Here is a 21,431-nt window from a genome sequence, read left to right on the forward strand (position 1 = left end):
TATTATGGCAATTATGTTAATGATTTATAAAAAAGCTTTCAAGCGTGTGCTTATAAATATACAAAATATAAATATATATTATACGCCTATGCTAAATAAATGTTTACTTGCATAAAGTTGTTTTTGTTGCTTTAATCTGAAATAAAATCGTATAAATTTTTCGTTGTTAATTATTGCCTTAAGAACTAGGCTTGTCCTACTAACAAATGTACATAAGTTTGAACGTATGTATATAAATGATAAATTGAGCATCGCATATTTCACACAAAAACTGTGAATAATTTTTTGTTACATTTGGGGTAATTGATCAATAGGTGTGGCGAACTTGAATTCGTCAGGGAACAGCTTCGCCGCATGAGGATACATTAACTTATACGACTGACGAATGGTAACATCGGCCACACCAGCTATGTCACCAATTTCCTTCTGACTACGCTTCTGCTCTGAGGCCTGCGAGGCCATATAGATAGCGGCAGCAGCAACAGAAATAGGCGAACGACCAGGTACAATATCCATTTCCACAGCTTTCTTAGCTATGTGTGTAGCAGCACGTTGAACACTATTGGGTAAATCTACGAACAAATGTAATTAATATAAATAAATTTCATCAAACTCAAATGCAACTTACTCAAGTTGGCGCAGAAGCGACACATGAAATCGGCTGTGGTTATCAAATCAACGCTGGTCTCCAGCGCTTTTAGTGTTAGCTTAAAGCAACGACCTATTTCCTTCTTACTAATTTTACTGACAGCACAAATTTCCTTAAATGTGCGCGGTACACCTTCTTGACGACATGCTATATACAGACAGGCTGATGCTTTCGCATCATTTGAACGTCCTTTCAGATTCTTGCCATCATGTACCTAATAGCCATAACAGGTATTAGCAGCGGCTACAAATACATATATGCACATTGTACTCACCTGTTTGAATAAATTATTTGCCCGATCCACAATTGTTTTGGGTAAATTAATGCGGTCAGCCATGGATGAAATTTCTTTGAATGCCGATATGAGCGAACGGTCTGAACTGCTCATTGTGCGTCTGTTTTGATATTTGGGTGCACCAAATGCATCAAAGGATGCTGAACCTGTACCAGGGCCAATAATTGTGGACAAGTCACCGCCACTAAGCAGCGGATTTTCTGGGCCACCCACACGACTCGGATCGACGCCACTTTTTTCATTGCTGAATGTACGCCATTCGGAGCCAACGTCAATAACACGATCGCCAACAACCAGTCCACATTCGGAGCATATCATGTCGCCAGCGCGATAATCTTCAATTAGCGGAGACTCTGGGTGTGCATAACAGCACACCTTGTTGTTTTCGAGTCTTTTTAGAAGGACACACAGCGATTAATTTACGAGCTTCGTTTAGCTAACTCATATTTACCTAGATGTTGAAGCCATTTATCTTTGTTGCGTTTATTTTAATTTCGTTTTGTTGAACAATATGTTGCTTTTTACACGCCTAGAGATGAACTGTCAGCTTGAAAAGCAAACATACAATAATATCGATATCAATAAATAGCTAACACAGTAGCTACTGATTTTTATGTATATTTTACCTGCTAATGCAAATTATATATATATTTTTTAGTAAATGCAAGTCAGTTTTGTACAATAACAAGTGTCGGCACATTATTTACAAATATTAGCATAAATCGATTAAAATGTGTTCTTATCGATAATATGTGTCAAGTTGCACATATACAACATATGTATTTCTGGTGAAAGAAAAACAATAAAAGACAAGGCTCTGAAAGTTTTGGTTGCATCAACTGTTTAACTTAAATGATACGACAGCTTCCGCTTGCTGTTGCCACTGCTCTGGATACTCCAGCCACTTTAACAGTTGCTACGTCGACATAAAACTATTTTTGAGGCAATAAGTTGAAGGAAATCAAATATATAAACATGACGAGCAAGCATATTTATTCCACTACCAATTTATCTGACTTGCAGCTGAAAGAGCAGGGCAATTGTTTATTCGCAGCTCGTAAATATGACGATGCAATTAATTGTTACTCCAAGGCCATTGTAAGTAACAATTCCTATGAATTTTAGTCATAGATAATAAGTGACTGTAACAAGTGCCTAATGATTTTTGCAGATAAAGAACCCCACAAATGCAACATATTTTACAAATCGTGCGCTCTGCAATCTAAAGCTCAAGCGTTATGAGCTCTGCTGCCAGGACAGTCGTCGGGCCTTGGACATTGATGCGAATTTACTCAAAGGACACTTTTTCTTAGGCCAAGGTCTCATGGAGGTTGACAGCTACGATGAAGCCATAAAGCACTTGCAGCGTGGTAGGGTATTCTCATTGATGCACTTTTAGAAAAGTTATATTTCTATTCATTTATTTCTCTTTAGCCTATGACTTGTCAAAGGAACAGAAACAGAACTTTGGTGATGATATTACATTGCAGCTGCGCTTGGCACGTAAAAAGCGTTGGAATGTGCTGGAGGAGAAGCGGATTAATCAAGAGATTGAGTTACAAAGCTATTTGAATCGGTAAATGCAAACATTAAACAAACACACACACACAACAATGTGGCTAAGTAACTCTAAACATTTTTAGCCTAATCAAAGATGATATGGAAAACCGTTTGGCCAATTTGAAATTAAATGAGACTATTAATGAAGAAACACTTAAGGATAAGCAACAGGAAATTGAGCAGGAGTGTGTAAGTTTAGAATATAGTATATGTAAACTAACTTTCTAAGTTTTTGTAAAATTGCTATCTTAGGACGATCACGTCAAGGAGCTCAATAACATATTTGCCAAGGTGGACGAACGTCGAAGGGTAAGTCATGTCAACAATACTTTGCTCAATAATATATTAAACAAAATGTTCGCTTTCCTATTCAGAAACGCGATGTACCCGATTTTCTTTGCGGTAAAATAAGCTTTGAGATTTTAACAGATCCAGTAATCACGCCATCAGGCATTACATATGAGCGTAAAGACATTGAGGAGCATTTGCAGCGAGTTGGTCATTTTGATCCAGTAACACGAGTTAAACTCACCCAAGATCAATTAATACCAAATTTCTCCATGAAAGAAGTGGTTGATGTTTTCATTGCCGAAAATGAATGGTCTTTAGATTATTAAGTGCTTTTTGTCTGAATATTAAACAACATAACAAAAAGTATGTGTATGTATGTGTGTAACTATGAAAACTGTTGAAAGCAGTTCAATTATATATAAAACAAAAGCGAAAAGATAATGAAACCTCCATGTACATTATAAATTATTTCACTTTGGTTATGACCTCAATAAATCATGTAATTTCCAGTACTGAAATTTCCGAAATATCAAGTCATTACACCTCATTGTTATAAATTATCTTACTGTTAATGTTACAATTTATTTCTATGGTAGTTTATAGGCTATATATGTATTCTGAACAAAAATCTGTGTATCTATTTAAAAAAAATCCTACTCGAAATTATTGGTGGATCTAAAATAAAGGAAATTCTGATGTAATATGGTTTTATTTTAATCTGAATTATGTATAAAACATTAAAAAACAAAATATTCAATGACGTGTGAAGTATTCTTTTATTCTGAGGGGCTGTGGCTTAACTAGTTTATATTTTGAGAAGTAGAATTAGCTTTCCAGAGATACCAAATCGCGACTTAAAAAGAAAGCTGATACCAGCGCTGCTGTTTGGGCACTCTCTGAACAGCCTTTGGTAAGGCGCTCCTCTACTTGCGCCAGCTTAACAATTAATTTGTTCATGACGGACATGGGCAGCTCCACTAAAAATCAGAGATACTGTTAAACTAAATGTTTGGCTTGAGCTAAGCTGATACATACGTCTCATTAAAAACAAATGCAACTCAGTGACAATATCCTCCAAGGCAAGGCCTCTCTGGCTCTTCGCTTGCTCAATAGCTGAAATTGAAAAAAATTGGTTGGATTGTAGTGCAAATTGGTATGTTCTAGTAGCTTACTATCAAATGCCGAGTCAAAGGTGGGAGCAGACAGCAACGTTTGCAGCATATGCTCAATTTCGCTTCTTAAGGGATAACCCACGCAGGTGTACACATTATCCTCATTAACCACGTCGAAGGCCATCGAAGTGCTCTGTAGCACATTTAATACCTTACGCATGTCGCCCTTGGCTAACGTCAGCAAGGCAGTCTTGCCATTGTCTGTGACATTTACACTAAAAGAAAAGGTTGATTAGTGAAATACATTGGTTCAATCTGACCTACACTTACTTCTCTTCCTGAATAATTTTATCCAGGCGTGGCAGCATCTGTTCCGGTGTTAGGGGAGCAAATCGAAAACGTGTGCAACGCGATTGCAAAGCCGGTATAATCTTGCTGAGATAATTGCAAATTATGCAGAAGCGCACGTTTTCCGTATATTTCTCAATAATACGACGCAGCGCATTCTGTGCATCATTTGTCATAGCGTCTGCCTCATCCAATATAATCAGCTTAAAGGTGCCACAGAATATCGTGCGTGTGGAGGCAAAGTTGAGTATCTGACCACGCACAATGCCAATACCACGATCATCAGAAGCATTCAGCTCCAGCACCATGGACTTGAAGTGCGACGGAGCATAAAGCTGTCGCGCGCAAGCTAAAATGGTACTAGTCTTGCCTGTGCCAGGTGGTCCGTAGAAGAGCAAGTGCGGCAGTTGTTTTTGGTTTATAAAGCGATTTACTGTAATTGGCAAACAAACATGTTTATTATTATCCAATTGTCTTCACGCAGATTGTAACTTACTAGTGGAAATGATTTCATCATGCGAAATTAGATCATCCAGACTATTGGGACGATACTTTTCTACCCAAGGCATACGTGCAATCGTACCATTGCTCTCTGACATGTTTAATAACAATTAATAAAAAGAAAATTTATAAAGTGCAATATTTGCAAAGCATTCGCGCCGTTTTGAACGATAACAATAATGATATTTTGTAGCTGGTAAAAACGATAGCAATAGCGATAGCGATAACCATTTGTTTACGTTTTGCTGTTTTTTCTGCAAACTATTGTAAAAAATGAATACCGTGGAAACTGAACAGCATTTGCTGGCCTTAAAGGGTTTGTTTAGCGTAACTATATATCCAATTAAAAATACTTAATTAATTTTAATTCATAGTCATGCGTCTTACGAGACCTACGTTGGTAGGGTTTGGGCCAATTGTCACCTGTGAGCCCAAAGATTTGCCACAAAGCTTTAATCGTGTTGTGGAAAACGATGGCATTGCTAGAACCTGTGCTGAAGCCTTGGGAGCTGGCCAAACCATGCTGCTGCCACAGTCCTTTGGTAATATATACCTGGGAGAGACTTTTTCCAGCTACATCTGCGTGCACAATTGCACGACACATCCTGTGGAAGGGGTCACTGTAAAGGTGGATCTGCAGTCCAATACCTCGCGCATCAATCTGCTAATGCATGAGAATAAAAAGACATCTGTGGTGCTGTCGCCAGAGGAAACACTTGATGATGTCATACGCTACGAAGTAAAGGAAATTGGCACGCATATGTGAGTAAATAAAAAGCTTAAAGGTAAACAGAATAATGTAATATTCAATTTTAGTTTGGTTTGCGAAGTTAATTATACCACGCCCGCTGGTTTTGCGCAGTCGTTAAGAAAATTCTTCAAGTTCCAAGTCCTAAAGCCTTTGGATGTTAAAACCAAATTTTATAATGCAGAAATGGATGAAATTTACTTGGAAGCGACGATACAAAATGTAACAACAGGACCATTCTGCTTGGAGAAAGTAGAATTAGATAGTTCGGAGCAATACACGGTGACTTCATTGAATACTCTGCCCAATGGTGAATCGGTTTTTACTGCCAAGAATATGTTGCAACCAAATAATAGTTGTGTATTTTTATATTGCATAAAGGTAAGTTATTAAATACTTATTAAAACAATATGCTTATAATAATTTTGGCAGCCAAAAGCGGATATAGCAAAAGATATAAAGGCGCTGCGAGAGGCAAACAATGTTGGCAAGCTAGATATAGTATGGAGATCAAATTTTGGTGAAGAGGGCAGACTGCAAACAAGTCAATTGCAGCGTTTGGTAATATATAAAACGACCTTACGAAGAAATGTAATAGCATTGCTTTATTTACAGCCCTTTGAGTATAAAGATTTGCGTCTGGAGGTGATTGACGCGGAGAATATAGTCAAGATCGGCAGCATATTTACATTCCAATGTCGTGTTACCAATACTGCTGAGCATGCCATGAAACTGCACGTCAGTTTGGAAACCAAAGTGAGTGCGGACTGTGCCTATACAGGCTCTGCGGACTTTTTGTTGGATACGCTGCGACCAGGCGAGGTGAAAGAGTTTCCACTTAGCATATGTCCAACCAAATTGGGACTTGTAAAAATTAGTCCCCTGCTGCTAACGGATACGCTAAAGAATGAGCAATACTATATAAATAAAGTGGTGGATGTATTTGTAGTCGATGCGGATTATCATCAGGATGGCACCTTTTTGCTGAATAAGCTTATACGTTATGAAAATCCCATTGAATCCTTGATGCAAAAGCAAGTGCAATTGCAGGTAGTCTAGCTTTAGTTATAGTATATAAAATGTTTAACTGCAATATATGTGTATATAAGTAAATATATAAATGTCAAAAATCAATTTATTTGCATACTTTTCGTTTTAAGCATAACGCACACATCAAATTCATTTTTCATTTGTCACAGTTAAGTATGAAAATTTCTAAATAAATAGTTGCTTTGCCAAATTAGACCATATTGTTTACAATACAAAAGATAAATTAAACTAAAAGTGTGTAATTGTGCGGCGCTTGGCGCTTTACGCAAATATAAAAAATTTAACTATGCTATTTAGATAAAGTCTCAAAATAATTCCATAAATGCAGTATTTAAAATCACAATTTTTTCGTTTTGTTTTGTTTTTGAATTAATTTTGCACTTAAGAGTGTTATATAGTTGTTGATTATAACTGTTCTGATTAATATTGATATTCAACGGATTTAACAGCACTCGAGATCATTTAATGGATATGCCAATAATAAATATAAACTGTAAGACTTTTGTTTTGAAAAGTTGTGCTCTGTGCTATTTCAGTTTTCAATAGATACTGCGCCCAAGTTGCTGCCACCCAGCTGATTATGTGCTATCATTAATATATCCTTTTTCTCCTTGGGAAAACGTAGCTCCCGACCAGCCATGCGTGCCTGCTCCAGTTCACGTTCAGCCAAAACCAATTCCCTTCTTAAAACACCTGGATTCTCTTGCTCACGAGCTATCCAGTCCAAGGCCATTTGTGCACGCATTTCATCATCCAAACTGCGATTGGAGTAGTGTGCCACCACCTCCTGCCGCGAACACTGGCGCTCACGCATGGCCTTCAAAGAGCCGTTCCAATGTAAGAGCTGAAACACTGTCATAAGCTCTTGAAACTCCAGCATGGTGCGTCCCTTATTGGCCTCCAGCATGAATCTAAAGGCGCCTATGCCAGACTCCGACTCTGGCAGCTCATTGGCCTGGCTTGTGCCCTTAAACGAAGCGCGTGCATCCTGCACAGCTTTCTCAATAAACTCATCGCTTATGCGGCGAGATGGGTGCTCGTTGAATACCGAGTTCATTAAAGCAATTTTGGCTGAACTGCGCCGTGCTTCAGCTTTTGTGGGACAATTCTGATGAAAAGCAATATATATTTAATATATATTCTTATGCACAATGGAATATCATTTTGCTTACCTGAAAACTGCCAAAGCAACTGCCTCCAGGTAAGGTAACAAAGCAAACGTAGGGTTGGCTACTGGATGGTATCGATTCGTAAATAACTAGAGCGCCGTTCTTAAGCTCCACGCCGCGCGTCTGTTTCATTTGCCAAAACTCTTGTAAGGCTTCCACAACGTTTACTGGAAAACAAAAAATTTTTAAATGTATTATTTTAGAATATTTTGAATCCCTTTTGCGCATATATTTACCCCTATAATCGCGATCTTCATATAAACCAGATACCATTGGTAAGGCCCAAAACGGTTCTTCTGGATAAACCATTATATATTTGCTGCTTTATTGTCAATTGTGCAAGAAATTAAATGAAAACTTATATTCGACTGCAACTCAAATCATTACAAACTGAAGAAACTTAATGTCCAGTGGTGAATGTGAAAATAAAGATTGCTGTAAAATAACAGAAAATATGTAAGAAATTCAGTTTGACCATTTAAGAAAACTTGTCAATGCATTTAACACCCTACGCAATCTGGCTTCATACACATACATGGAAGCATATTTACAAATGTGTGTGTGTGTGCTTGTGTCTGTGTGAAAGTAGTATGGTATTTCATCATCGGCATTTCCAGTTTGCTGCTTAAGTCTTCCGTTTTTAAGCAGCAGAAAATCGCAACGAACCCATACCAATACACACGCACTTGCAGACATCTGTATGTACACGTATGTATGTGTGTGTGTGTGTGCTTAACTAACTTGACCATAAAAACTAACAACCCACTTCGTTTTAGCTTTAATTTATAGCAAAATTTTAATTAATGTTAATAAACTAATGCTGTCAGACTTGTCTGCAGTTGCACTTTATTGAAATCTTTGCGCTTACACCAAACTACAACAGTCTGTGTATGTATGTAAAGATGTAACTTTATGATCACAAAAGAAACAAACCTGTAATTTATGAGAGCAAAGCAATATTTATTGAACTCTCTTGACGGCAGCCGCAAAACATTTTTCTTTAAGCGCAACACTTGCAATAACAACTTTATAATTAGCCGCACTCTTTATGTAGTAAATTTGCGTTTTTATTATAAATTATTTAGCTTTTAGCAATTAAGCTGAACTTAAAGGTTTTCACTAAAAATGTTAAATCAGACACTTTTTCATCTGTTATTAAAACCACTGTAAAATGTCCCAAAAATTTCCCTTCAGCTCGGACTACGAGCACGATAGACATACTCAAAATGTTATCGACTGCTGTTAACTATTAAGTGCTTTGGCGCGAACAATAGAATTTAAAACACTCATGCATCAAATATAAACTTTTTATTTATTTGTAAACAAGTGATAGTCTGTTGTTTAATTTCAGCTAAAAATATAAATAAAATAGTTTACGCTACGTTTATTTAACACTATATTTCGTTAGCTTTCATTCGTTTTTCTGTAATAAAATGATGTAGTAAATTGATAAAAAATTAAAAGCGTCACTAGTATCTGAAGAAATGTGCGCATTACAGGTATGTTTAGAGATTGGGCCACTTTATTGATCATATAGCTGCTTGTAAACAAAAATTATTATTCGAATGCAGCAAACTATAATCAAGTTTAATGAAAATTTATCTGAATTTAAAAATGCGTTTTATTAAATGTATAAAAATTATAAAGCGATTGAGTTCAATGTATAAATCAAGATATGTTTATATTATATATTAATAAAATGAATGACTTAAATAAATTAATTAGATGCGTAGCACAGCAGCTATATGATATGTATTGCACTGTTATAAAAGCGTTATAAAAAACGTAATCTGTTGTGTTGATTTCGAAGTAAAATTGTGTTGTCTTAGTGTTTTTTAAAAATACCATTAGAAAAAATTAACAAAATTATTAGTAAATTGCTGGTGCAGTTCGTTTTGTCAAGCACTAACAATTGTCCATCAGACAACTGTGATTGAATATAAAAAATATAAGATGCTCTATTCGTTTACATCTTGCGTCCTAATTTCTCTAAAACGAATTCCTTTAATGGCTGATAATACTGATAGCGCAAGCTTAACATTTCTGGAGAATTGCGTACGCGTTCAAACACATCCAGTTCGGATTCCATTATAAGGACTGCAGTACCTGCCATGGCAATGATTACAAATATAACCGACGGTATAAAAGCGTGTAACAAGTGGAATTTCCTCAAACTTTTGCCACTATTGGAGTTATGATGCGTGCGTGAGAATTTGCCTAAATGCTTCCCACTGTTAATGCCGCCAATGGAAGAGCTGGAATTAAAGGCGGGATTTGGCAGCGCATAGTACTGTTTGCCTGAGTAAAGATGCGTCTTGGAGTCGTGATTGTGATTGCCGCGCGGTTTGCCAGCGACATCATAAGCGTTGCCTGTCAGTCCGCTCTCCGTGGAAGAATGCTCTTGGGAGTCACGCCAGCCATATCCCGCTGACTCGGCGCCCATATGATTGAGCCTATCGATGTTTGAGGAGCGCAAACGTGCTGCCTCCTCGCATACAGGCTCCAGGCCGCCATTAACAGTTACATCTTGGCCATAAATATGTATACTTGGTGCCATGGAGCAGCCCATTGGCTCTGACATGGTCGAACGTGGCAAGCTGCTGTAGCCTGTAAAATACATACATATTACAGGAATGGAACAACCCTTTTAAAATTATGCATTTTACGTATTTGTGCGAGATCTCCTTGAGGACTTGAGGGCGTGGCGGGCACGCTGCTTGCCTTGCGTTTACTTGAAGTGGAATTTGTCATTTTCTGCTCACGCAAGGCATTGATACTTTCAGTCAGGATCTCACGTTCTGTGCGACCAGTGTAACGGAATTTTGTGCCCCAGGAGAAGAAGCCGCCGCCGGAGACAACAGCAGCATGTTGGCTATTGGGCAAGCTGTTGAGAGAACAGTATTAGTATTATAGAAAAATGTTATAAGCTTAACTTACGTAAAAAATAACATTTGTTCAATGGCAGATCGCCACAGATAGCGACAGGCTGGTCCTGAAGGACACTTAAAGCCTATGGTGTGCTTTTTCTGTAATTTAAATACAAATATATGTTTAGTTACTTTATATGCAAAGATGCAGATGGTGTTTATCATACCGGCTCCCGACTTGCATCCGTAAAGGTTAAATGCGCTATAAACATTTTACCCTCAAAGTTAATCTTATGGACCTCGTTCCAGCGAAAATGTTGCGAGCGTTTGCCTGCCACAAAAGTGCTTATGCCCCCATGATTGATGCCCACATAAAGCAGCGAGCCGCGATGATCCTTGACAGGATGTGGATCAATGCCGTAGGTTTCCAGGCCACGTGCAATGCCCATAAACTCATCCATAGCCACAGTGGGGTCCTGGCCAGGCTTACGCTTTTTATGCAGCTCAATAATCTTCTTTTCTAGATTCTCTGTTTGGCGTAGTGCGAGATCCAAAGAGGACACATAATCTCCTACGTGTATAAGCTCATCATAATCCCCGAGTTCCTCTATGAAAGGTACACAACAGTTTATAAAATGTAAATAAATATTGGATGGAATTGGATGTAGATACCCTGCACTATAAGCGCTCCAAGGGCAGCAGCCTCCCCCAAGGAACAATAAAGACGGCCATGACGTAAATCTCGTTTAAGCTGCTGGAAGAGCAGGATGCGACCATTTCCAGTAAGTCGAAAAGGATCCGCCGGATAAAACTTAACACGCAGCGAAAACAGCACAGGATCTATGTCTGTATAAATATATAATTATTATATGACGTTCCAAGCTATTATTCTATTTTCGACTCACCTTTACATTGTTTTAATATAGACTTGGCCAGGTCCAGCCAATGCTATAAATAGAAAAAGTAAGTATAGGTATATTAAACATGTGACAATCAAAGGTTAGCTCACATACTCACCCGTTGTTTACCGTTATCCACATAGCGTAAACCAAAATAGTCCTTCTCCTTAATATCTAATTGTGCACATATATGTTCGACCAAAAAAACACCTTTATGGAAGGGCTATAAATAAATGAATATAATTAATTATAACGTTTGTATCTTAAGCTGAGTTATTTTTAGCCAGCGCTCGTGACACGAGCCCTACCCACCACCCAACCACCCACTTTCTTTTATTATTCTATACATGTTTATGTGTTGTTGTCACAAGTTACCCCTCATTCACACACACATGCACACACACACACACATGTACACCAAGCAAACAAACAAACATACGCACATTGTAACGGTCTGTTTTTGGACATATGTAAATGTGTTTTTTATGCAAATAGTATTAGTATTTTTTATTCAACACACCTGAAATTCACACTCCAGCACATCTGAGTCGTCGAGTAAGCGTACGGTGCATTTATACACAATATTACATTCGTTTTTACTTTTAAACATTTTATTGCTTGTTGTGGGGGTTTATTATCGACTTTTGCAAAAAGCTCATAAAACGCCGCAATTTACCGGCTCTGTATACAAATATTTCAAAAATGTTTATTAAGCGGCTTGACTTGCATCGTTTTTGTAAATTAAATATAAAATTTAACTGGCTTTTAATTAAGATATAAACTTTGTTTGCCGACAATGTCAGTGTCCTTTATGTCGTCCTTAGCCTTTCCTGTTTCGGGGTGTTTTGCGGCGACTTTCTTTATTCGATTAACATTTGATATCGATTTACATAAAGTTTTATGTGGTGGCCGGCTTATCAAGCTGTTAATCAACATACAAATTTTAGCAGCTGTTCCTCGCAGTTGGACACTTGTCTTTGCACTATTTTTTAAAATGTTTAATCCAGAAGATCACGGACTGGAGGCAGACTTTCGTCTAACTAATTTCTCCACACTACGAGGGTGAGGCTGTAAAGTCCCCGAAGAGAAACTTAACCAATATCTCAGGGGAACAGAAATTGTTGGCAGCAATGCTAAAAAGCACGATGACGACTATATTGGTGTGTATCAAGGTCAATAATACTTATCAGTAACTATATAGTATTTGTTTTAGGATCTGGAATGGATTGTGCGGTTATACCACTTGGGCGCCATAAAAACTATTCACTTGTACAGACAGTAGATTTCTTTTATCCACTTGTTGATGATCCGGTCAGCATGGGCAGAATAGCTTTTGCCAATGTTGTGAGTGATGTCTATGCAGTGGGCGTGACTGAGATTGATAAGGTGGAACTACTTATAAGTGCTCCTTCGAATCTCACGGAGAAGCAAAGAGATATCATAGTGCCGCTTATTATGAAAGGCTTCCAGCGTGCGTCTAAAAACAGCGGCTGTTTTGGAAATGTTACCATCAAAAATGTCATAGTTAATCCTTGGTGCATTATAGGAGGCATTGCTACTTCAGTTTGTCGCAAGCAGGACATCATATTGTAAGTGTATTTCTATATAATTTAGTTTTAATTTTGATAATCTTAATAATTGTAGACCATCTAATGCCCAAGTTGGAGATGTTTTGGTGTTGACAAAGCCATTGGGCACACATCTAGCAACGAATGCTTATATTTGGCTAAATGAGAAAAATGATAAATATGAAATGTTATCAAAGGAGTTCAGCGATGTTGATATCAAGGAAACGTTTGAAATTGCCATAAAATCTATGGCTTATCTTAACAGAAACGGTACGTTAATCTATTACTAATTATAAATATTTCTTAATATATTTTGTTTTGCCTTCAGCTGCACTTTTAATGCACAAATATGAAGCACACGCTGCCACAGATGTTACAGGTTTTGGTCTTTTGGGCCATGCCAAGAATCTCGCCGAGTTTCAGAAGCTGCAACTGCTATTCAAAATTAACAAGTTGCCCATTATAAAAAATGTTCTTAAATTTGGCCAATTGCTCAATCAGACCACAAAGCTGTTGGCAGGCAAGGCTGTGGAAACATCAGGTGGACTCCTAATTTGTCTTACACCCAAAGCTGCTGTTGAATTTTGCAACGATTTTGAATTGGCTACGAATGGAGAGCAAAAAGCATTTATTGTTGGAGAGGTTGTTGCAACAGAAAAATCCGCAGCAGCTTTGGCAGATAATACTGAGCAGATCGAGGTTACATTATAAAAAATTGTCATGGCTACAGTTGAAATGTATCAGTTTGTATATTCAACTTATGACTATTATTTCATAAAAGCAAATAAGCTGGGAAATAATACGAATTGTGTTGTATATCTATATAACATATTTGATAATCATTTTGATGTATTTAAGCTGTAACATACATTATTTTATATACATATATTCTCAGGTAGTAAAACTGCACAAGAAAAAAACAATAAACAATTTATTTTTTACATTTTGTTAAAAACAATGCATATCTAAACATTTTAAATTTTTGCGCAGCATTGGCTCTTGGTGCAACTCTGTAGCCTCAATAGTTATCGATATGTATCGACGACATTTTGCAACTAACTCAACAGCTCGATTACATTACACGCAAATTATTGTGCCGGAAAAAAATTAAGCAGACTTATTTTTTGTTGTCTAAAACGAAAGAAATTTGTGTATTTGCGGTCACAAATCAATTGTCGGCAAGTGTACATAATTTCGCATATCAATAACACACAAGGTTCAATCAAACAGAGATCATGGCGTCACATCAATATCACCAAATTGCAAATTTGCTGGAAAAAGTATGTATAGAACAAGGGAACAGAGCAGAGACGGCAAAGATAAATGAAATTGCATACCACACTTAAAATTTTTGTAGATGACATCCACCGATAAAGACTTTCGATTCATGGCAACCAACGATCTAATGACTGAATTGCAAAAGGACAGCATTATACTAGACGATGAGTCTGAGAAGAAGGTGGTACGCATGGTGCTGAAATTACTAGAAGACAAGAACGGCGAGGTGCAAAATTTGGCGGTCAAGTGTCTGGGACCGCTGGTGAATAAAGTGAAAGAAAATCAAGTGGAAACCATTGTGGACTCTTTGTGCGGCAACATGATGTCCAATGTAGAGCAGTTGCGTGACATTTCCAGCATTGGTCTGAAAACTGTTATAGCTGAATTGCCGCAGTCCTCAAACTCCTTGGCGCCGAATGTGTGCCAGCGCATTACGGGCAAACTAAGCATTGCCATTGAAAAGGTGCGTTTTATGCCTTAACATTGCGTGGTCTTATAGTTTATATTGCTGTTACAGGAGGACGTTTCAGTTAAGCTGGAGTCACTTGATATATTGTCGGATTTGCTTTCACGCTTTGGCGAGTTCCTGGTGCCGTTTCACAGCACAATATTAAAGGCACTAATGCCGCAGTTAGCCTCACCGCGACAGGCTGTTAGAAAGCGTACAATTGTTGCGCTATCTGTGCTTCTAATACAGGCTAATAGCAATGCCTACAACGGCGTGGTGGATCATCTGCTTGAGGGTCTCGAAAATCCCCAAAATCCTGGTGCTGTGCGTACCTACATACAGTGTCTGGCTTCCATTTGGTAAAGATTTACTTAAGCTAATTATATAATTGATTTACTATTAATTTCTGTAAATAGTCGCCAGGCTGGACACCGTCTGTGTAATCATATTGATCGCTCCATGCAGCTGCTTAAGCAGTATAGCCAACGGGATGATGACGAACTGCGTGAATTCTGTCTGCAGGCCTGTGAGGCATTTGTGCTGCGCTGTCCAGACGCCATACATCCACACATTCCTATGGTGATTGATAACTTGAATGTCAAAGCAAAGCAACATCTAACATAATGTGTATTTTTATAGATACTCGATCTTTGTCTCAAATATGTTACCTACGATCCCAACTATAACTATGAGGCCGATGATGGAGACACTGGCGTTGCCATGGATACCGAAGAGGACGAGTATGTGGATAGCGAGGAGTATAGTGATGATGATGATATGAGCTGGAAAGTGCGTCGCGCTGCAGCCAAATGCTTGGAGGTTTTGATTGCCACGCGTCATGAGCTTATCGAGGAATTCTATCGCAATTTGAGTCCAGCTTTAATAGCACGCTTCAAGGAACGCGAGGAGAATGTCAAATCAGATATATTTCACGCTTATGTCGCGCTGTTGAAAAATACGCGTCCAGCTGATGACATTGCACATGATCCCGACTCCATGGAGCAGGTATCAGGACCTACATCGCTTTTAACCGAACAACTGCCGTTGATAATCAAAGCCATACAGCCGCTTATGCGCGAAAAGTCCATGAAAACACGTCAGGATTGCTTCCTATTGCTGCGTGAGCTGTTAAACTCCTTGCCAGGAGCGCTGGGTCCACATTTGGATAGCATTGTGCCAGGCATAAGTTACTCGCTGAACGATAAGAGTTCCACAAGTAATATGAAAATTGAGTCACTCGGTTTTCTGTGCTCGTTGTTGCAAGGACATCAGCCGAATGTGTTTCATCCACACATACCCATGCTGGTGCCGCTGGTGGTCAGCTCTGTCTTTGATCCATTCTACAAAATTGCCACCGAGGCGCTGCTGGTGTTGCAACAGCTGGTCAAGGTGCTGCGTCCACTTGGTGCAAATGCTGTCAAGTCGGACTTTGATGTAACACCATTTGTGGGACAGGTCTATGCCTGCACGCTGCAAAAACTCAAGGTAACGGATGTGGATCAGGAGGTTAAGGAACGCGCCATTGCCTGCATGGGACAGATTATAGCCAACATGGGTGATTTACTTACGAGCGAGCTAAGCGTCTGCTTGCCCATCTTCTTGGAGCGTCTGAAGAATGAAGTAACGCGTTTAAGCAGCGTCAAGGCGTTGACCATGATTGCAGCCTCACCACTGCGCATTGATTTGTCGCCCATATTGCATGAAGTGTTGCCCACTCTGGGCAGTTTTTTGCGCAAAAATCATCGCGCTTTGAAGCTGCATTCGCTGGACCTCATCAACAAGATTGTCATCAACTATGCGGCCAACTTTGAGCCAAGTGTGCTGCAGGCAGCCATTGTAGAAATACCCGCTCTGATCTCTGACTCGGATTTGCATGTGGCTCAATACTCGCTGACGCTGCTCAGCACCACGGCGCATCGTCAGCCGCAGGCTCTGGTGGGCATACATGAGAAGTTTTTGCCCTCGGTGTTGTTGCTAGTGCGCTCGCCTCTGCTGCAGGTGAGCTTTATGAACTTTATTCATTACGTATATATATTTAGCTTATGTTTTTCTCTTACAGGGCACTGCCTTGCAGTGTACGCTGGAGCTGTTCCAAGCTTTGGTGCAGGCACAGCTGCCTGGATTAGACTATCAATCGCTTGTGTCCAAGCTTATGGAACCTGTGCTTGTCAGTGGTGATGCTGCCATACGCCATTCCCACGATAATCTGCAGTTGCATAAGCAGGCTTATCACTCCTCAGCCAAGTGCATTGCCGCCTTGACCAAACAGTGTCCGCAAGTGGCAACGCCTTTGGCCACACAGCTGATGTCAGAGCTGCAAAAGCGCAGCAACAAGGATACACAGATCATCTTTTGTCTGCTAACCATAGGTGAAATAGGCCGACACTTTGATCTGAGCTCCATACAAGTGTTGCCGCAGACTATAATTGAATGCTTTGGTGCGACCTCGGAGGATGTTAAAGCAGCTGCCTCGCATGCTTTAGGCGCTGTGGCTGTAGGCAGCCTGCCCACTTACTTGCCGCTCATCTTGAAGGAAATTGAAGTGCAGCCCAAGCGTCAATATTTGCTGCTGCATTCGCTTAAGGAAGTAATCTCCTCGCTGTCTGTCACACCCAATGGCTTGGCGCAGCTATTGCCCTCGGTGCCGTCCATATGGACACAGCTCTTCAAGCACTGCGAGTGCTCCGAGGAAGGCTCACGCAATGTTGTGGCCGAATGCTTTGGCAAACTGGTGCTGGTTAATCCAGAGGAGCTGCTGCCACAATTGCAGCAAGCTTTACGTTCAGAGAGCGCCACCATGCGCACGGTTGTTGTCTCTTCCATTAAGTTTACAATCTCTGATCAGCCGCAGCCCATTGATTTGTTGCTCAAGCAAAGTATTGGCGAGTTTCTCTATGCGCTGCGTGATCCCGAGCCACAAGTGCGTCGTGTAGCCTTGGTGGCCTTCAATTCGGCGGTGCACAACAAGCCCAGTTTAGTGCGTGACCTGCTGCCCACTCTGCTGCCTTGGCTTTATTCCGAGACAAAGGTGAAGAGCGAGCTAATACGCGAGGTCGAAATGGGTCCCTTCAAGCACACAGTGGACGATGGCTTGGATATAAGAAAAGCAGCCTTCGAGTGTATGTACACACTGCTGGAGCAGGGCTTGGAGCGTGTGGATGTTATGCAGTTTATGGATCATGTACAGGCTGGCCTATGTGATCACTACGATATCAAAATGCTCACATATTTAATGACAGCAAGACTGGCTGTGCTATGCCCCGATAAGGTGTTGCTAAGTACGTATAATTAATTACATTTTAAAATTTATACTAATTATGTTAAATTGCTTTAGGACTGGATCAATTTGTGCAGCAACTGCGCGACACTTGCACACACAAGGTCAAAGCTAACTCTGTGAAGCAAGAGTATGAGAAACAGGATGAGCTCAAGCGCTCAGCACTGCGCGCTGTTTCCGCGCTCTCTCAAATACCCAAAGCAAGTGAGTAAAGTGCATGGAGCTCAACGCAACATTATCTCACCCTCTCTTCTCTTCTCTTTGGCAGATAAAAATCAGCAGTTACTAGACTTTTTAAAGTCCATTAAGGAGACGCCAGATCTATGCAAGATTTATGATTATGTGCAGAAGGATTCCGTTAGCGGCAACTCAGATATTATTGCCATGGATCAGACATAGACACCTGGGTGTGCATGCATTCGACTGCATCTTCATATTAATCATAATTATTATATTAAGCAAGTGTGAACACAAAAAACTAAAAAAAATAATAATTTGTATCTGACAACTGATACAGCCATTAGTTTATTAACTATGCAATAAACATCAGTTTTCAAATTACTTGAGCGCTAAGCATTTAAAAAATAAACATAAACAGAACCTCAAATTGTCTATGCGCTGTCTACGCTCTCGCATTTAGCACTTAATAGAGCAACAAGTGAAAGTAATAAAAGTTTTTTCATGAAAACAATATTTATATTCTGTTTTGAAAAAATAAGTTCTAACTTCTGGTAGTCTACATTTGAATTTTTAAGAAAGATAATTTGATTGTTGGGGAACTATGTATATAAAATGCTATGGTTTTTTTTAAGCTGTCTGCTTGCTCCGTTTTTTGTTTTCGGCCTCAGAGTCCGACGATGATGCAGTCTTGCCTGTGGCGTCAGTGCTGGGACCGCTGTCTGAGACTGTTTCTGGTGGATGCTCCAGCACATGATCAATAATGCCTAGTACCTTGGCTTCCTCGGGCGTCATAAAGTGGTCACGTTCCATGCGCGAGCACATCTCCTCATAATTGTTTTTGGCATGCTTTACATAGATTTTGGTCAACTGACGCTTTATCTTAATAATCTCCTCTGCATGAATAAGTATGTCAGTGGCTTGACCCTGTTGGCGGCATTGATGAAAGCTAGCAATAGATTAAGTAAATAGCTTATATAAGGCACGCACCTGAGCGCCACCAGAGGGCTGATGTATCATGATGCGCGCATTTGGTAGTGAGTAGCGCATGCCTGGTGCACCTGCTGCCAGCAGCAGCGAGCCCATGGAACAGGCTTGTCCAACGCACCACGTAGCTATGGGCGGCTTCACGTACTGCATGGTGTCGTATATTGCCAAGCCAGCGGTGACAACGCCGCCCGGCGAATTGATGTACAAGTGTATAGGTTTGTTGACATTCTCAGATTGCAAAAACAGCAACTGAGCCACCACAGTGGAGCTGATGTCGTCGGTTATGTTGCCCATCAGGCAGATAATGCGCTCTTTAAGTAATCTTGAGAATATGTCATAGGCGCGTTCACCTCGACCCGTCTGCTCTACAACCATTGGTATAAGATTGATGCCTCGCGCAGAGACTGCCTGTGCGCCGCATTTTGCCTGTCGTTAGAAAACATATTAACAATTACAATTACACAATTACTTGCATATACATATGTACATACGTATGATAAGACTTACGGATATGTTTTGGAACAAACGTTGTGCGTTTCTCAACATTCTATATGCCCCCTCCGGTCCGGTGTTTTTGTTCGCAAATGTGACGCAAAGCAGCTATTTGTTGATGAGGCCGATGTTTTGATGTTGCTTAGTCAGTTAAAACCATAGCTAAAAAAATTGTGTGCCTGACATGTTTTACTGTGCTCTGTTACTAAACAAATGCTTACAACATACATACGTATTAAATAATAGAGTTTAATAAAAATATTTTCAGTCAAATTTCAAAGGCCAAGCGATTCATCGATAACTTTTAACACGTACATAGTAGACAGCTAGAAAGGTGAAAGTGAAATTTTTATTTACAATATAAACTAGCTGACACACTGACACTTCTATAAAATTATTGTTGTTTTGTTTTGCAATAATCTATAGATATGTGCGATAAAAAGTACTTGTCGATTTTTCCAGAGACTCTACTCGCCGGCCGCCACAATTAAGCTTAATACGATGCTCATTTTTAAATTGGGCGCCCAAAGTGCACTGTTGCTCTCTCTATCATGCATTTTAAATTTTATGTTTGTAATAATGTTATATTATTTAAAACGATTCAAAAACTATTGCTTTAAAATTAGTTTATTATAAGCTCTTACATTTATAAGCTATCACTATGCATATGCCCACGACTGTTTGCCTACACGTGTGTGTTTAATGACCGATATACCACCAAGAGCTTGTTTACGACGTGCCCCCTAATACGTTCTTAATGCTGCAACTAATACTAACGCTTGCTACCAATAAACCTTCATATGTATGTGTGCAGCATTATAAATGCATGTATTAGGCATTTGCGCATGTGTATTGGACTAGAATTCACGCAGTCAAGATCAAGGTAATTGCATCTAACCAACTGCCACTCCAGTTTCATTCTACAATTTTCTTTCAACGCGATTGGTTGTGAGCTCAAGCGCGATTTAAAAAGCAGTCAAAGTTACTAAATTACAAATTTTGCATAAAAATGTGTGGCAGACTTAAGAAAATACTGTGCATGCTAATTGTGAGTAACGGTAATATCAATTAGTGGTTAACACTGAGGCTTACATATTTTTTATAGATATTTTTGAGCAGTATTGGCGCTCAGGATTATGAGGGTAAGCATGAACAATTTTAAAATTTTAAAATATTTAAAACTATGATTCTTATCTAGTGGCCGATGTGCAATGCACATTTTCCACTGCTGGCTCGGATATGCAAGATCTTATAACGGCTACACTTAAAAGACCCGCGGGCTTTAAGGGCATACCAATTTTTGCTGATGATCGTAATAGCCTAAAGGAAGCATCTACACATTGTATGATCTCCAAGGATGCTAGTGATGCGGATGAACGCAGCTACAATATGAGAATTACAGATTTTACGCGCTGTGGTGTTTTCAAAAGAAATGTAAGTTATAGACATTTAATTAGATTGCTTACTAAACTTTCTTTTTAGGGCTTTGTACATGTGCGCATATGGTTTCCTCAATTTCCGGGTGTGGTAATGCAATCGGATCAGGAATTGATTATTATGTGCAAGCCACCAGAGCCAACAATAATAGAGAACAAAGCTGCTGGTTTTGCTGGCTCGTTGTAAGTGCAGCAATTACTTAAAAAAGGGAAATTATATTTAAGTGAAATTTGCTGTTTTCTTTTACTTTTACAGTCCACATGGCGCGCGTGTGT

The 21,431-nt window shown here is 39.4% G+C and overlaps 9 protein-coding genes and 1 long non-coding RNA gene across 11 annotated transcripts; 5 read left to right on the forward strand and 5 right to left on the reverse strand.

Annotated features, from left to right (window-relative positions):
* Positions 1-117: 117 nt before the first annotated feature.
* On the reverse strand, positions 118-1,486 carry LOC108602010 (transcription initiation factor IIB). Its single transcript, XM_017990018.1, has 4 exons — positions 1,396-1,486; positions 924-1,335; positions 629-863; positions 118-572 (listed from the first exon to the last, which is right to left on the reverse strand). Exons 1-4 carry the CDS (start codon positions 1,410-1,412, stop codon positions 289-291), a joined length of 948 nt encoding a protein of 315 aa, XP_017845507.1. The 5' UTR covers positions 1,413-1,486; the 3' UTR covers positions 118-288.
* A 150-nt stretch (positions 1,487-1,636) lies between these two features.
* On the forward strand, positions 1,637-3,478 carry LOC108597427 (E3 ubiquitin-protein ligase CHIP). Its single transcript, XM_017983985.2, has 6 exons — positions 1,637-2,042; positions 2,116-2,314; positions 2,379-2,520; positions 2,588-2,693; positions 2,757-2,813; positions 2,879-3,478. The coding sequence occupies exons 1-6, from the start codon at positions 1,920-1,922 to the stop codon at positions 3,119-3,121; spliced, it is 870 nt and encodes a 289-aa protein (XP_017839474.1). The 5' UTR covers positions 1,637-1,919; the 3' UTR covers positions 3,122-3,478.
* A 74-nt stretch (positions 3,479-3,552) lies between these two features.
* LOC108597418 (replication factor C subunit 5) lies at positions 3,553-4,911 on the reverse strand. Its single transcript, XM_017983973.1, has 5 exons — positions 4,752-4,911; positions 4,238-4,688; positions 3,968-4,182; positions 3,831-3,908; positions 3,553-3,772 (listed from the first exon to the last, which is right to left on the reverse strand). Exons 1-5 carry the CDS (start codon positions 4,852-4,854, stop codon positions 3,621-3,623), a joined length of 999 nt encoding a protein of 332 aa, XP_017839462.1. The 5' UTR covers positions 4,855-4,911; the 3' UTR covers positions 3,553-3,620.
* Positions 4,912-4,985: 74 nt separating this feature from the next.
* Positions 4,986-6,586, forward strand: LOC108596597 (probable trafficking protein particle complex subunit 13 homolog). Its single transcript, XM_017982530.2, has 5 exons — positions 4,986-5,072; positions 5,131-5,518; positions 5,573-5,885; positions 5,937-6,065; positions 6,120-6,586. The coding sequence occupies exons 1-5, from the start codon at positions 5,030-5,032 to the stop codon at positions 6,561-6,563; spliced, it is 1,317 nt and encodes a 438-aa protein (XP_017838019.1). The 5' UTR covers positions 4,986-5,029; the 3' UTR covers positions 6,564-6,586.
* A 64-nt stretch (positions 6,587-6,650) lies between these two features.
* On the reverse strand, positions 6,651-8,807 carry LOC108596606 (protein limb expression 1 homolog). The gene is made up of 4 exons (XM_017982543.2): positions 8,657-8,807; positions 7,960-8,158; positions 7,727-7,890; positions 6,651-7,662 (listed from the first exon to the last, which is right to left on the reverse strand). The coding sequence occupies exons 2-4, from the start codon at positions 8,030-8,032 to the stop codon at positions 7,087-7,089; spliced, it is 813 nt and encodes a 270-aa protein (XP_017838032.1). The 5' UTR covers positions 8,033-8,158; positions 8,657-8,807; the 3' UTR covers positions 6,651-7,086.
* A 653-nt stretch (positions 8,808-9,460) lies between these two features.
* On the reverse strand, positions 9,461-12,147 carry LOC108602280 (FERM domain-containing protein 5). The gene is made up of 8 exons (XM_017990344.1): positions 12,010-12,147; positions 11,608-11,712; positions 11,496-11,538; positions 11,263-11,436; positions 10,818-11,197; positions 10,661-10,749; positions 10,390-10,607; positions 9,461-10,330 (listed from the first exon to the last, which is right to left on the reverse strand). The coding sequence occupies exons 1-8, from the start codon at positions 12,097-12,099 to the stop codon at positions 9,690-9,692; spliced, it is 1,740 nt and encodes a 579-aa protein (XP_017845833.1). The 5' UTR covers positions 12,100-12,147; the 3' UTR covers positions 9,461-9,689.
* A 295-nt stretch (positions 12,148-12,442) lies between these two features.
* On the forward strand, positions 12,443-13,952 carry LOC108600912 (selenide, water dikinase 2). The gene is made up of 4 exons (XM_017988747.1): positions 12,443-12,649; positions 12,703-13,078; positions 13,134-13,327; positions 13,386-13,952. Exons 1-4 carry the CDS (start codon positions 12,484-12,486, stop codon positions 13,766-13,768), a joined length of 1,119 nt encoding a protein of 372 aa, XP_017844236.1. The 5' UTR covers positions 12,443-12,483; the 3' UTR covers positions 13,769-13,952.
* Positions 13,953-14,246: 294 nt separating this feature from the next.
* On the forward strand, positions 14,247-18,740 carry LOC108608166 (cullin-associated NEDD8-dissociated protein 1). The gene is made up of 8 exons (XM_017999423.2): positions 14,247-14,337; positions 14,415-14,798; positions 14,853-15,142; positions 15,200-15,362; positions 15,423-16,781; positions 16,843-18,061; positions 18,118-18,264; positions 18,329-18,740. The coding sequence occupies exons 1-8, from the start codon at positions 14,293-14,295 to the stop codon at positions 18,457-18,459; spliced, it is 3,738 nt and encodes a 1,245-aa protein (XP_017854912.1). The 5' UTR covers positions 14,247-14,292; the 3' UTR covers positions 18,460-18,740.
* A 42-nt stretch (positions 18,741-18,782) lies between these two features.
* LOC108608167 (ATP-dependent Clp protease proteolytic subunit) lies at positions 18,783-20,064 on the reverse strand. 2 transcript variants are annotated; one of them, XM_017999425.2, is made up of 4 exons: positions 19,952-20,064; positions 19,735-19,881; positions 19,228-19,653; positions 18,783-19,164 (listed from the first exon to the last, which is right to left on the reverse strand). In XM_017999425.2, exons 2-4 carry the CDS (start codon positions 19,771-19,773, stop codon positions 18,868-18,870), a joined length of 762 nt encoding a protein of 253 aa, XP_017854914.1. In that variant the 5' UTR covers positions 19,774-19,881; positions 19,952-20,064; the 3' UTR covers positions 18,783-18,867. The 2 variants fall into 2 exon arrangements, with proteins under 2 accessions (XP_017854914.1, XP_017854913.1); XM_017999424.2 differs by having other exon boundaries at positions 19,948-20,064.
* Positions 20,065-20,691: 627 nt separating this feature from the next.
* On the forward strand, positions 20,692-21,000 carry LOC108606366. The gene is made up of 3 exons (XR_001915447.1): positions 20,692-20,767; positions 20,825-20,861; positions 20,918-21,000. It is a non-coding gene; the product is annotated as an uncharacterized LOC108606366 (long non-coding RNA).
* The last annotated feature ends 431 nt before the right edge of the window (positions 21,001-21,431 follow it).

The sequence above is a fragment of the Drosophila busckii genome, chromosome 2L (genome assembly GCF_011750605.1).
Source record: "Drosophila busckii strain San Diego stock center, stock number 13000-0081.31 chromosome 2L, ASM1175060v1, whole genome shotgun sequence".
In the NCBI taxonomy this organism is placed as follows: domain Eukaryota; kingdom Metazoa; phylum Arthropoda; class Insecta; order Diptera; family Drosophilidae; genus Drosophila; species Drosophila busckii.

Coding starts and splice junctions, on each gene's coding strand:
- LOC108596606 (XM_017982543.2), bottom strand. CDS start 8,032: ATGGTTTATCCAGAAGAACCGTTTTGGGCCTTACCAATGGTATCTGGT. Junction 7,891..7,959: donor TGAAGATCGCGATTATAGGG/GTAAATATATGC, acceptor TTTGTTTTCCAG/TAAACGTTGTGGAAGCCTTA. Junction 7,663..7,726: donor GTTGCTTTGGCAGTTTTCAG/GTAAGCAAAATG, acceptor GCTTTTCATCAG/AATTGTCCCACAAAAGCTGA.
- LOC108608167 (XM_017999425.2), bottom strand. CDS start 19,773: ATGTTGAGAAACGCACAACGTTTGTTCCAAAACATATCC. Junction 19,654..19,734: donor GTTTGTTCCAAAACATATCC/GTAAGTCTTATC, acceptor TTCTAACGACAG/GCAAAATGCGGCGCACAGGC. Junction 19,165..19,227: donor AGCCCTCTGGTGGCGCTCAG/GTGCGTGCCTTA, acceptor TGCCGCCAACAG/GGTCAAGCCACTGACATACT.
- LOC108597427 (XM_017983985.2), top strand. CDS start 1,920: ATGACGAGCAAGCATATTTATTCCACTACCAATTTATCTGACTTGCAG. Junction 2,521..2,587: donor TTACAAAGCTATTTGAATCG/GTAAATGCAAAC, acceptor AAACATTTTTAG/CCTAATCAAAGATGATATGG. Junction 2,694..2,756: donor AGGAAATTGAGCAGGAGTGT/GTAAGTTTAGAA, acceptor TTGCTATCTTAG/GACGATCACGTCAAGGAGCT.
- LOC108596597 (XM_017982530.2), top strand. CDS start 5,030: ATGAATACCGTGGAAACTGAACAGCATTTGCTGGCCTTAAAGG. Junction 5,073..5,130: donor GCATTTGCTGGCCTTAAAGG/GTTTGTTTAGCG, acceptor TTTAATTCATAG/TCATGCGTCTTACGAGACCT. Junction 5,886..5,936: donor TATTTTTATATTGCATAAAG/GTAAGTTATTAA, acceptor TAATTTTGGCAG/CCAAAAGCGGATATAGCAAA.
- LOC108597418 (XM_017983973.1), bottom strand. CDS start 4,854: ATGTCAGAGAGCAATGGTACGATTGCACGTATGCCTTGGGTAGAAAAG. Junction 4,689..4,751: donor TGATGAAATCATTTCCACTA/GTAAGTTACAAT, acceptor TGCCAATTACAG/TAAATCGCTTTATAAACCAA. Junction 4,183..4,237: donor AAAATTATTCAGGAAGAGAA/GTAAGTGTAGGT, acceptor CTTTTCTTTTAG/TGTAAATGTCACAGACAATG.
- LOC108602010 (XM_017990018.1), bottom strand. Junction 864..923: donor CAAATAATTTATTCAAACAG/GTGAGTACAATG, acceptor TATGGCTATTAG/GTACATGATGGCAAGAATCT. Junction 573..628: donor TCGCTTCTGCGCCAACTTGA/GTAAGTTGCATT, acceptor ATTTGTTCGTAG/ATTTACCCAATAGTGTTCAA.
- LOC108608166 (XM_017999423.2), top strand. CDS start 14,293: ATGGCGTCACATCAATATCACCAAATTGCAAATTTGCTGGAAAAA. Junction 15,363..15,422: donor TACATCCACACATTCCTATG/GTGATTGATAAC, acceptor GTATTTTTATAG/ATACTCGATCTTTGTCTCAA. Junction 18,265..18,328: donor CTCTCAAATACCCAAAGCAA/GTGAGTAAAGTG, acceptor TCTCTTTGGCAG/ATAAAAATCAGCAGTTACTA.
- LOC108602280 (XM_017990344.1), bottom strand. CDS start 12,099: ATGTTTAAAAGTAAAAACGAATGTAATATTGTGTATAAATGCACCGTA. Junction 11,713..12,009: donor TGCTGGAGTGTGAATTTCAG/GTGTGTTGAATA, acceptor ATTTATTTATAG/CCCTTCCATAAAGGTGTTTT. Junction 10,750..10,817: donor CGGATGCAAGTCGGGAGCCG/GTATGATAAACA, acceptor TTTAAATTACAG/AAAAAGCACACCATAGGCTT.